Source organism: the organism of the source record quoted next, unplaced genomic scaffold (genome assembly GCF_019419815.1).
Source record: "Pyrus x bretschneideri cultivar Hongxiangsu unplaced genomic scaffold, Pyrus_bretschneideri_v1 Contig43, whole genome shotgun sequence".
Lineage (NCBI taxonomy): Eukaryota > Viridiplantae > Streptophyta > Magnoliopsida > Rosales > Rosaceae > Pyrus > Pyrus x bretschneideri.
This window is the reverse complement of record NW_025999757.1, coordinates 2,071,825-2,084,981: the sequence shown is the minus strand read 5'-3', so window position 1 is coordinate 2,084,981 and position 13,157 is coordinate 2,071,825. Positions and strand designations below refer to the sequence as shown.

Here is a 13,157-nt window from a genome sequence, read left to right as displayed (position 1 = left end):
CGAGTAGAATAGAAAGAAGATGGCCACAAGCTTAGATATGGCAAAGGAGAAACGCGAAAAGGTCATCACTCGCATCGCAACCTACCAGCAGCAGCTCTTCTCTACCTATAACAAAAAAGGCCAAGATCCGGCAATTCCAGCCTGAAGATCTAGTCCTAAGAAAAGCTTTCATCACTACCCGCAGAGAAGGCTCCAAAAAGATGAATCCCATCTGGGAAGGTCCGTATAAGATTAGCAGAGTAGGCGGCAAGGGTAGTTACACCCTTGCCATCATGAATGACAAAGAGATAAAAAACAGTGGAATGCTTGCAATCTGAGGAAGTACCTATGTGTGACCTCCTGCTACATCAAAGCCTGAAGACTTAAGTAGCTCGACGGACACCACCTCGCAAGCCGATGATTAGTTAGGTGTTATGCAACTCCTACCTTACAGCTAAGTTTCCGTTCATTTCACTTATTTTTCAATGAGGAATTCAAAAGTAATTTACAACTTGGCTCGGCTGCATGCTTACAACAACTAATCACTTATGTACTTCAAAATAAAACCTCGCCTTTCTTAAGGACTTATCGCAGGAATTGCGCCCTATTGGGGACCAACTATGCTCTCTTTGCCTAATTTTTGAGCAACCGGGCCTCAGAGATGGATAAGGCATATTACATAGTACGCCCTATAGACGGTTGTCCTGGAACCCCAAAGCTGCTACTGAGTGCACTAAGGTAGCCTATGATTTCCGAAAGACTACCTACGGCTTCCCTTCGAGTAGTAAGCCACGCTAAACTTATACAACTGCACATTTTTTGTGAAAGGTTAAATAGTTAGCATGCATATATAAAGCTCTATCCATTGCCGACATGCTACGCAGTCGATAAGCTTCCCTTCTGCCAAGTGCGGAATGATCATTTAGATCTACACTAATTCCTAAAGTGTTGTGATACTTGCTACACAACCCACATAATTGGTTACATAAAAAGTAATGAGTTCTCTCGGACCTTTGCTCACAAAATTTCATACAATTGCGTACTTTTGATAAGAAAGGTTAGAGAATTTCATGACCCAAAAATCTTTAGTATGTTGTGATGCAGGCCACACGGCTCAAAGGATTGAAGAAAGCCAAGGTTAACACCCCAGTGGTCATGCGGACTCGTCTGCTTTTGTAAGTAAGGCGTCCAGCTGCTAACCCTATGGCTAACAACTCTACAGAAGTTCTACACCAATGCCTACGGCTGCATAGGCTACGTGGGCTTGTCTACTTATAGAAAAGCAGCGCACATGCCGCTGGTCTAAAGGTTAAAGGTTAGGTGTAAACAAAATAAGCTAAGATGAAGAAAAGCAAAGGAAGCAAGTTTATTAAATTTTCTAGCAAAAATGATAAACAAATAGCAAAGTCCGAATGAGTTCAAACAAAGCAAAAAGCAACAAGGAAAACAAAGAAAATCCTAAAGGCTACCTAGAAGACTACTCTTTAGCAGCTTAGACATCCCACAACTCATCGGTCACCGCACCTTTAGCAATCGCAACACTCTCAGCAGTTGCATTATCCAGCGTTTCACCCCCGTCTGCCCTGGCCTGGGAACCAACTTCTCCAACTACTTCACCAATGGAAGCCTCAAAAGTAAAGGTAAGCAAGTTTTCCAGATTAATAGAAGAGGTCTCAAAGTCTTTCCCAGCAAACTTAAAGTCAGACAGCCTACTAAAGAGATGATTTACATAACTCAGCTAGTAAAAATCAGCCTAACTTTGAACAAGTGAAGCCTTGAGCCAAGCCTTCTCACCCTTCAGCTGCTCGTTCTCCTTAAGCAGATCAACACAAACGTGTTGTAGCTCATCCACTTCCTTATTTAGATTTTCGTTGCTTTTCAGTGCACCTTGGAGTTCTAACATTTGGGGTTCAAACCTATCAACAACCTTTTTGAAGTGGATCACTTGATTATAAGTAGTAATTAACTTTTCATCCTTTGCGTGAGCAGCATAACAAAGCTCAGGAACGACACGTTCAGTATCTTGAATTTGAAGTATGTAACATCTAATCTCCTTCTATGCACTTTCATACTTAACTTGGATCATGTCAAGCCTAGTCTTCAAGTTAATGATCTTTTGGCGAGTGTTCTCAAGCTACAGAGGAATGGGGGCAGAGATATTAGACCCTTTCCAAGCGACGAGCTCAGACTCCAACTTTCTGGTATTCTCAGTAGAAGAATAAGTTTTAGTTGCCATAGCTTTGCCATCTCATTGGCAGTCTTGGTATCTTCTTGGTTAAGAAGCATAGACTCAGCTACCAAAATCGTTAGTTTCTGCATCATAGCAAGCAGAGCAATCCTTCTATATTGGGTTGTATGCTTCACAAAGGAACTTGGGCAAATAATCTCTCTAACGCCATCAATAAGCTTGGCACATGCATCCATGTCTTCAAGCATATCTGGCTTCAAAAGTGCACATATCTTAACAGCCTCTTAAAAAACAAGCTTGGTGGATTTCTCACAACTGCCCACGCGAGCAGTCTCATTTTTCTTAGCAGGTGAACTAGTCTCAATAGCAAGAGGAACATGCCTTGGTGCCACTTTAGCAGCAGAGTCCACCTTATCGCTATTCATAGCAGCAAGCCTCTCCGAAGGTGAACTACACTTAGCTCCCAACTGACGTTTTGGCACAAATTTGGGCACTGGGGGCACGACGAAACCTCTACACTGAGCAATTATATTAGCAATTGCACTAGCTACCTTTGGCATGGAAGGCATCATCGGCTCAGATCTAGCGACCTCATCTTTCTTCCTATTGGAAAAAGTCAAGTCAATCACAAGCCTATCGGTAGCAAGCGAACCCTCACTAGCAGTGGAGGAAGTCTTCGACTTCTTCTCAACTGGCATCTCTTGAGAAGGCGAGGAAGATCTCTTCTTTCCACCTTCATCCACAGCAAGCTTCACAACAACGATAAGATGAGCTAATGCCTCTGCCTTGATCCGGTTTATCTCCTCTCTCAAGGGCAGCCCACCTTTCTCCCGGCGAAGAGGACTAAGCAGTCAACGCCATTCATAATACTCAGCTGGGATGCCTAAAACAACATGCATGTTCTTCATATCTAGGGAAGTCTTGGGAGTTAAGTTGAATTATGAATTTATATACACAGAGGAGGACAATTAACAAATCAGAGAGCAACTCAGCAAAAACACAAAGTAGCTTAGAGACTAAGTAGTCTACTTACTGGTGATGAAAATTGTCAGAACGCACAGCTCAGAGGAAAAATTAGACTCCCACTCTCCATTTATCTCTAAAGTCTCATTGGCCTAGTCATGATCTCTCTTACTTGAACGATCAAATAGCCTATGGTGGGATCACAGCTGCCCAACTCCATCAATATGGCCTATGTCAAAGAAGTACCAAAATTCGTTGACAGTTAGATCCAAGTCAAAGAATTGGCTTAGATTGAGGAATCTCACCATCACACGGACCGCATTAGGAGAACATTAAGTGCAGGCACACTTTATGAAGCAAAGCACTTTTGGAAGAAAAAACGCATAGGAAAAGTAAATCCCAACATGAAATAGTAAGGGTGAAACTTGATGGCTTTTCGAGCCCTACTACATGGCTCATGGATGCTACCCTCCTTGACACGCTTCACACACACCCTAGAAAAAATGACGTGTCTATATGCTTCAAGGAAATCTCCAAACGAGTCATCGGAGCTAATTTTGAAGTGAGCAACCTTGAAGTAGCCCATTTTACTTAAAGACCCACCTTGGTGATACAACGGTGACACACCATCGTAACTCTTATGGCTTGAAGAAGACATACTTCAAGAAATTCTACAAAGATACAAGGAAGAATTATTAGACGGCTATAAAAAAAAAAAGGGTAACGCACAGGTTTTATGGCCTAAGGACCAAGCCACAGCCCAAGACCACAGGAGCCCAACAGCTGTGCCTGGCTCTACGGCTTGGTCCATCTCTCATCTAGGCCCAAAAAGCCTTTCAACCCAAGTTAGCATGAAGAAGGGGTAGGCGTCCCCATGGCTCTCTTAGTCTATCACTCACATAAGCCAAACCCAGCGGCCCGCAAGCCCAAGGCCTCTTTTTCTTCTTTCTGCATACGAGCCTGAGCCCAGCAAAACAGGAGGCCCGTGCCTCCTTAGCATCACCATTGTAGGCCAGGCCCAAAGCCCAAGCTGCTGCACTCACACGCCTGGCCCATGCCAGGCCTAGCCCAGTGCCCCAACGCTCCAATTAGCTTCGCCTAAATCGAGCTACACCTGGCCCAACCAGCCACCGCCGCACCGAGCTAACATCAGCTTGCCATCCACAGTAACAGTACCATAGCCTTTCCAAGCCACATTTTCACACATCCTTGACCCTCGTCGAGGTAAATTTCATGTCTCGAGGCTCCCAAAAATTAAGAAGACAAGGAAAATTAACTTTTTCTTACCTTGGTGCGGCATGAAAGACGAGGAAAGCAATGAAAGACGTCCCTTTGCATGGGCAAGTGTAGAAGATTGCTAAGACCACCTCCAATGATGGGCTAAATGCTAAATTGCCCGCCTAACCATCTCCAACCCATGCTAAAACATTGGGCTAAATGCCAAATGTTAAAGCTGGGCCAAATACCCCACCAGAATTCCCCTCCCCCCGGGGCGCTACTGGACTCACTGGCCATTAGGCCAGTCTGGGCCCATTCATGCTCCAACGCGCCCCACGCGGAGCGCTTGCAATTCGTTCCTGACAGGGGTAGTCCCGCTGTCAGCGGTTTGTTGGCCACCCAATACAGTCCAACGGCTACATTTTCAATCCGATGGTTGGTTTCATGGGCCGTCGGTTGATCCAACGGTCCAGATTCAAATTTGATTTTTTTAAATATGTTATTTTAAAATACATTGAATCCAATGGCTGAGATTGAATATAATCAAATCTAATGGTAAAAAAAAAATTCTAACGGCCCAAATTTAAATCCAACGGCTAAAATAGTTTAAAAAAATTGTTTAACTCAAAATTCACCCAAAACTCTATAAATACCTATGTATTTGTTCAAACATCCACACAAAACTCAATTTTCTCTTACCATTCTTCCAATTTATGTTTCTACCATTTCTTTCCATTTCCAAATTGTTCAATATGGCAAGAGAGCATATTAGAGGTCGTACTTGGACCTGTGAGGAAGATGTTGCTCTATGCTTGGTATGAGTTTTTGTTAGCGAAGATGGTGCAGTTAGCACAAATCAAAATGAGAAGGTTTTGTGGGATAAAATCATTGCAAAGTTTCAAGAAAACTGCAATGGCGGCGGGCGGGATGGTGGTGGTGGTGTTTATGATCGGTGGAAGACTATCAACAAAGCATGCACTTTATGAAAGGGAAGCTTGGAGAGAGACGTGGTTGGCATGGCTAGTGGAAAGAGCCCCACATAAATTGTGAGTTTTGTTCTTGATATTTTATTTGTCATGTACATAATATTATGTTGCAACTAATTATTTTTATGTATTTTTTGCATAGGGTGACAAAACAATGGAAATTTACAAGACAAGAGTAACACCAAAAAATCAAGTTTTTAAGTTGCAACATGCTTGGGACGTCCTCAAGGATTGTCCGAGGTTGGGAACCGATGTGGACCAACAATGGGGAAGATTATTTCAACGTGAAGCTGCACAGACAAATGCCGGAGATGAAGGTGTCGATGAAGGTGTCAATGAAATGACCCCATCTCCTTCTTTTGCAAGGCCCCTGGGAAGAAATTAGCAAAAGGAAGCAAAGAAAAAAAGGGAAGTCCCAAGATCCAATGAGTGGACACTTTGGTACCAGAATTGCAAAATTGAACGAAACTCATAGCACTCGCCAAGAAGAAGCAGCCTGAATGCGTTTGCAAATGAAGGAAATCTCAGATAGGGAGGAAAATAAGTTTGAAATTGAATTCATGATAAAGGACCTCAGCAAATACACTCCAGAGAAGAAGAAGTTCTTACGTGGTAAGTAAAAGGAAATTATGCAAAAGTCTGCCTCAAGGAGTATGTTTCAAGATGATGAATCCTCTGAACCCTATATCCCAACATTTAAACTGAAGTCCATCACCAAGTGAAGATGGTGGATATGATTGTTAAGTTTATGTAGTGTATGAATTATGTGTTTTATTAATTAAGTTTATTAATTGTCGTTTGTATTAAGTTTATGTAATTTATTAATTATGTGGTTTATGAATTATCGGTTATATTAAGTTTATGTGGTTTATGTACTTTATTAAATTTATGTCTTATTAATTATCCAATAATTTATGTCTTATTATTCCACACTTTGATGTAGAATAGATGCCTTCAATAATTCAACCTCCATTCAATAATTTTTCCAACATACTAGACAAAATACTTTGCACAAGAAGACACTTAAATTTATTACTAGAAAATAACAACATAGTACACTTAAAATTTTTACATAAATGCTTAAGCAACATCATCAACGTTCACCTTCTTGGCACCATACATGCTCAACCAAATTCTTGCAGAGTGTGTCATGACATTGAGGAGCTTGAATTCTATTTAAACGTCTCATATACTCACTCAAGGTGACCCTATCTTGTCAGGTGTCATATGTGGTTGGAGCGAGATATTCAACATCTCTTGCAATAGCTCTCACATGTGTTGGTTGGTCATCATCTACATTTTCGTCTGAATCTTCTTCAATTTCGATGTATTCATCTTCCACAATCATGTTGTGCAAAATTATGCATGTCATCATGATCGAATGGAGGTCTTCGGATTGCCAAAATCGTGCAGGCCCTCTAACAATGGCCTATCAAGCTTGTAGGATCTCGTACGCTCTTTCCACATCTTTCCTGTAAGACTCTTGCCTCTGCGAAAATAATTTCTTCTTTGCACTATTGGGATGAGAAAAACTTTTGATAAAGGTAGACCAACTAGGATAAATACCATCAGTTAGGTAGTAACTTAGCTCATACCTATTACTATTTACCTTGAACTGAAATTCTGGTGCCCATCCATTGACAACATTATCGAACAAAGGAGAAAACCAAAGAACGTTGATATCGTTGTTTAATCCAGGAGTGCCGAAGAAAGCATGCCAAATCCATGTGTCGTAAGATGCCACAGCCTTGAGCACAATGGTTGGCTTGTCATGATAGCCTTTGAATTGGCCAGCCCAAGCAATAGGACAATTCTTCCACTCTCATTGCATATAATTGAGACTTCCTATCATGCCAGGGAAGCCTTTTTTGTCTACCTTGCGTAGAAGCCTCTTCAAGTTTTCACGATTTAGGTTACGGAGGTATGTGGCTCCATATATGCCTTCAATTGCCTTACAAAAACGCTCCAGGTTCTCAATAGCAGTACTTTCTGCAAGTCGGCAATACTCGTTAGTTGAGTTTGCAGAGCACCTATTAGCTAGCATGCAAAAAGCAAATGTGAGCTTCTGACAAGGTGATATACCTTGTCGGCCTACGACATCTAGCCTCCTTGCAAAGTAGTGATCATAATTGACAACTGCATTAAAGATACTTTCAAAAAGCTCTCTCCTCATCCAAAACCGCATCCGAAAATCATGAGCAGGAAATCTCAGACGCTCGATGAAATAATCTTTCATCATTCGATCATGACTCTTCTTTATCACACTGCACATATGAACGCTCCGTGACAGAACCACAATGGCTAGATTCGCCATGGTGGTCAGATTGCATAAACGAGTTGATAAGTTCAACTTCGGCGTTGAACAATTCTGCATCCTCAATCTCGATCCTTGCTTGGTATTTTGCCATCTGCATTGTTATGCTACACCTTCTTCTATCACCCATTGATGAGATATTGAGGATTTTTAGGAAACAAAAACTCTTTGAAATTTGAAAGATTGTGAATATAAAGGATGATTGAAGGTTGAAAGATTGTGTAATCAATAAATATTGGACATATGTTTATATAGATGATGATTGATGAAAGTTGAATGGTTGGTGAAAGTTGAAAGTTTGGTGCTGAACGGTTGGTGAATTGAAAGTTGACCAAGGTTGAAAGATTGGTAAAAGTTGAAGGCTTGCTTTGTGGAAAATTTAGTGATTTTTCAATATTTATCGGAATTTAAATTTTTTTATATTAAAATGTTCATAAAATTAATTTACGATGCTCTACATATTTATTTATTTTTTAAATTTAATTTAAGAAAAAAAATAGCCTAAGTTCATTCTTTAATAATCCCAGGCTAAAATTTTAGGTCAGAACAGTTGGAGTATAAAAACTGTTTCTAGGCTAAAAGCTAAATTTTCTGGGCTAAAATATTTGGTTTTTAGCCCAACCATTGGAGATGGTCTAAGGGAGGGGAAACAAAATATCCTCTAGCTTTATCTCTCTTATAAGGTAGAATAAATTGCTCTTTGAAGTTGATTTAATCATCTACTTACGATAGACTCAAATAGACTTTGGAATTGATTTATTTCTCTTTCCTAGAAGGATCTAATTTCCAATTAATGTGGGAATCTACATCAAAATAGGAAACAATCTTATGATTCCTAAAGCAATTGAAGATATTTACACATGCTGCCTTTTCTTGCGAGCAGCCCAATAAGTGTGGGGGTATTTGTGGAGCCAAAAATAATCAAGAAAGTTATGGAGGCGAAATGTGGACTTTTGGGTAAAAGGACAAAATTACCCTCGAGGCACACTGGGATTCCTACGCACATGCAATGGACAATAACAGCTTAATCAAGGAAGAGTCAATGGTGATCAAAATGGTATTTATTCAAATCTCTCTCATCACTCCTCATCAAATCCTTATTCAAAAGGTAACTCCCAAATTTCCTATTTAATTTAGGATTAATTGCCATGTTTATTGCAAGATATTATTTCACATAATATCTTGCAATTATTCACACAATTTCACCATATATGGCCGGCCACTCCTCTATAAATAACCCTATTCTCCCACCAAAAAGTTAAGCCATTTGCTACCCACAAATTCGTAGACACATTCTTTTCAGAATTCTAACTTTGACATCGGAGATTCTTCGGCCAAAGCCCCCCATTTATCATGGGCGTGTGAGGCTTTTGGCCTTAATCTTAGGTGTTATTATTTTGTAGGTGCATTTTCATCAAAGAAGAAGACGACGAAAATTTTCATCAACAAGTTTGTTTAGGGTTTAGGTTGTTTTGGGTTGCGTAGGTTTGGCGAGAGATTTAGCTTAATTTTTGTAATGTGAATTTCCAAAATGCTAGTGCAACTTTTATTTGTGTCAGATTTTTCCTTTAGAGCTTGTGTTCTTTGTTCATGTGTCATGGCGGTGTTAAAAGGTGGGTCCTCTGAGTTTTGTCAGCACTTAACAACTTGTTAAGAGAGAACTAATGACTACACTTAGATTGAGCTAATTTCGAAAGGTCATTGTACTAAATTTGTGAAAGTAAGATGCCATAAATACCAGATTAAAAAAAAAAAAAAAAAAAAAAGAGCTTTTAGTTTTGTAATTACTAAATAAGTTTTCAGTTAAAAAAAAAGTGAATAAAAAATTGAAAAAAGAAAACAAAATCGGTATCAAACGCCGAAGTGCTTCTAGAACTAAAAGCGCATTTTCTGATCACATTTGGTAGAAAATTTTTGTGTGATAAAAAGCACTTGAAGTGATATGTGCTTTTTTCAAAAAGTACTTCTAAAAATATTTTTATTAAAAATTTCAATATATTTCTAATTGAAATGCTTCTAAGAAGAAGTATATTTTAAAGAAGTTAATTTAAACGAGCCCTAAAGAGTAAAACACAAAAGTGAACATTTAATTAGCTATAAGCTTGATCCCTTCAAAAATAATTTTAAAAAAAAGAATTAACTTGGCTCCTCAATGGATGAGGAGGAGTTCCACCCAAGATACTTTGTTACTAACTTCATGCTCTTGATTGGAATCATTCATATATAAATCATTCTATAAATATTTTTGCTCAAAAACAAAAAAATCATTCTGTAAGATATTATTTATGCTAAAAATCAATATTGTGCCTTTATTGGCGTCCAACTTTAAACTAAATTCACCCATAGCAATAAGTTCACCCAATCATGTTTTAAAAACTTCTAAACTATTATAAGTTAACCCCCCACAAATATCCTTATTGAAAACCTAATCTCATGAACCCTAAAATATGTAAGTTCACCCGCTGAAGACACCCACATGTTCTTTATCGCATGAACGTTGTGCATCTCTATTTCAAGTGCATTTCCCAAGCATCTTGATGAGCTGGTCCAATAATATTTCAGCTCTCTAACCCCATCACAATCATGAATATTGCTTCTCTTGCACATGGAAAACCCAATACTGCCGGGTTGGCTGAATGCTACTATTTGGAACTTGTCGTGGACATTGTCATCATATATATTTTTCAGCTCTCTTGAGTATTTTGTAGCTCCATCTATATTTCAAGATAGTCAGTAACAACCGAACATTGTCCTCGTATATTCAGTCAGTGACCACTGACTTTTATTTTTTCATTCAGTGGATAGGCACCGAACGTCTGTTGTGTTTAAACATTGTTCTGCGATCTACTCAGATTATGCTAGATTCATCCCTCATCGAGCAAATTAGCAAGAAACTGTAAAATATATTAAGGAGGAATTAACTTCACATCCTTCATTTTACTATTATATTGATTAAAATCCTATTCACTTTCAATTTTTGATCAAGGTCCTTGTGTCACATCCCGGCCCGGGGGGCACCACTTCCCGGGCCCGATCCACCACCGTAGCACGATATTGTCCGCTTTGGGCCCCAACCACGCCCTCACGGTTTTGTTTTTGGGAACTCACACGAGAACTTCCCGATGGGTCACCCATCCTGGGAATGCTCTCGTGCGCTACTCGCTTAACTTCGGAGTTCCTATGGAACCCAAAGCTAGTGAGCTCCCAAAAGGCCTCGTGCTAGGTAGGGATGGGAATATACATATAAGGATCACCCCTGGGCGATGTGGGATGTCACACCTTGGGTATTAATAACATCATTAACTATTTGAATAATAAAATATTTTTATCTTAAAATATATTCCTTTAGTGTTAAAAATGTTACAATTAGTATATCTATATTTATGGCTAAATTTTTTATCATATATTTTATTTTCAGTTTGTACCTATTTTTAATTTGCAAATCTTTTTTAATTTGTACCAATTTTCTTTTCATTTTTAATTTGTACCTATATATTAGTTTCTTTTTGTGCCCATATTTTTTTAAAGTTTTATTTGTATTTGTACCCATGTGTTTACTGTGACAACCCGTCCCAAAAACATTTTAACGTACGTGTGAAAAGACGAAATTGCCCCTAGTTTGATTTCTTTACGTTTAATTGTCGTTGTGAGCTTTGTTGGCATGTGTGGAACCACACACACACACTCCCACACTTCTCTTCCCCGAGCCCCATTTCTCTTCCCTTTCACCATAAATGTACGGACAAACACACAAGCACACTAAACACTCACAGATCGAAGAAACTAAACCCATATTCGAACTCGTGGAGCTTGTAGGAACCCAACCGTACCATTTTCAGGTAAGAATATCAACGTTTTCACGTCGATTTCACGAAGTTCGATTTTGGGTACTATTCATGCAAACGTAATTTCTCACGTTTTAGGGAAAATGAAGCTTGTAGGTAGCTTGGTGAGGTCCCAAGGAGTCTCGGAGTAGTTCGTTTGAAGGAATTGGACGTCGGGATCACCGTATTCGAAGTTGCCCGGAATTGGATTGTGTGGACAGGTGAGATCTTGTGGTTTTTAACCCTTAAAAGTGGTATATTTGTGTTCTCCTAGGTCTAAGCTTCAATTTGGTAGTAATTTCATGAAATTTGGACGAAAAACGATCGAGATATCAACGTTTGAAATTTTTCCAGTTTTCCGGCACCGGCGACCTCGCCGGAGTCTCGCCGGGGAAGGAGATGGAATATTCCGTCAAGTCTGACAGAATATTCCTGACGCCGTTGATGGAATCCGTTAGAACTAACGGAATATTCCTAACGGCGTCAGTTGACGCCGTCAGCGTGCCAGGCACGTGCCTTGGTCGGCGCGTGGGGGCGCGTGCGACGGTGGAAAATTTTTCTAAAAATTTGGGTGTGATCCTGAGGTTGTGTAGAGCACGTTGGTATATTCAATTGTCCAATTTGAGCAATGTATGAGAAGTTATTACGAAGGGAAGGTCATGTACTTTAAAATTAACGTTTTTATAGTATTTTCGCATATAGGTGAGACGTATCCCGAGGACGAGCGTGGTCACTCGAGGCAGGGGGGCTACGACCCTTCCACTTATCAGTGAGTGGGCTTTTGGTTTTCCGTATATACCTATATACTGATATTTTTCCCAGAAATTAATTTAAATGTTTATTAGTTATATGCCATGCATTATATTATCGTCTTTTATGCATTATTAGTTGCATTACTGGGAGTATATATTTATATTCATATGCATATTTGGTGCTGTGGACGCACAGGTAAGTGCCAGGTAAACGTGATTTAATACTTGCATTCAATAGTGATTAGAGATGCTTAGAGAGCTCATAACCTCCACCTCCAGTGTTAGTGCTCCCGCCCAGAGTAGGGCACAGTCCTTCACGTGATGTTCACCTCCCGCACCACACGCTCAGCTTGGATCCAAGTTAGGTGCACAATCCTGTCGTACAGACCACTTTAGGTGGTTCCGACTTGTAGGTGACCCGCGGTTATTCGCACAGCCTTCACGTGATCGTAGCACTAGAGCGTTTATATGTATTACACTCAGGCCTGTCGTACAGACCACTTTAGGTGGTTCCGACTCGTGGGCAGGTTTAGTTATTGTGATTGAGATTTGAGCTCTAGATGCAGCCGCACAGGTCACGTTAGGTGACTCCGGCTGCCAGATTATATATTATTGATGTGATTTATACCTGAGCACTTGCATTTCATTCTGAGGTTCCGACATGGCATATTCTTGAGCATGATTGGCATATCTATATATACGTACATATGTTTACTTTCTGGGAAGTATACAGGTTTTACGGCGAGGGGTTAGAACTTATTTTGCTAAATGGTTTTTGAAAAGCTTTGTTTTTGCCCACTCACACTTTTGTTTTGCGCCCCTCCAGGTTCTAGCTAGCTAGCATTTTTGGTGGTTTCCCAGAGGGCTTTCCCGGCATTTCTGATAGATGATCACCAGCGTAGGGCCACCTTCGGGTGTATTATTGTCGCATCT

At 40.0% G+C, this 13,157-nt stretch overlaps 1 protein-coding gene across 1 annotated transcript; it reads right to left on the bottom strand.

The window, feature by feature from the left end:
- Positions 1 to 6,766: 6,766 nt before the first annotated feature.
- On the bottom strand, positions 6,767 to 7,648 carry LOC103964555. Its single transcript, XM_048566803.1, has 3 exons — positions 7,417 to 7,648; positions 7,211 to 7,323; positions 6,767 to 7,099 (listed from the first exon to the last, which is right to left on the bottom strand). Exons 1-3 carry the CDS (start codon positions 7,646 to 7,648, stop codon positions 6,767 to 6,769), a joined length of 678 nt encoding a protein of 225 aa, XP_048422760.1.
- Between the last annotated feature and the right edge of the window lie 5,509 nt (positions 7,649 to 13,157).

Excerpts from the sequence above, each read along its gene's own strand:
- LOC103964555 (XM_048566803.1), bottom strand. The coding sequence starts at position 7,648 with ATGGCGAATCTAGCCATTGTGGTTCTGTCACGGAGCGTTCATATGTGC. Across the intron at positions 7,324-7,416 it reads AGATGTCGTAGGCCGACAAG|AAAGTACTGCTATTGAGAAC; the intron begins GTATATCACCTT and ends GCCGACTTGCAG. Across the intron at positions 7,100-7,210 it reads TGAAGAGGCTTCTACGCAAG|CCAACCATTGTGCTCAAGGC; the intron begins GTAGACAAAAAA and ends TATCATGACAAG.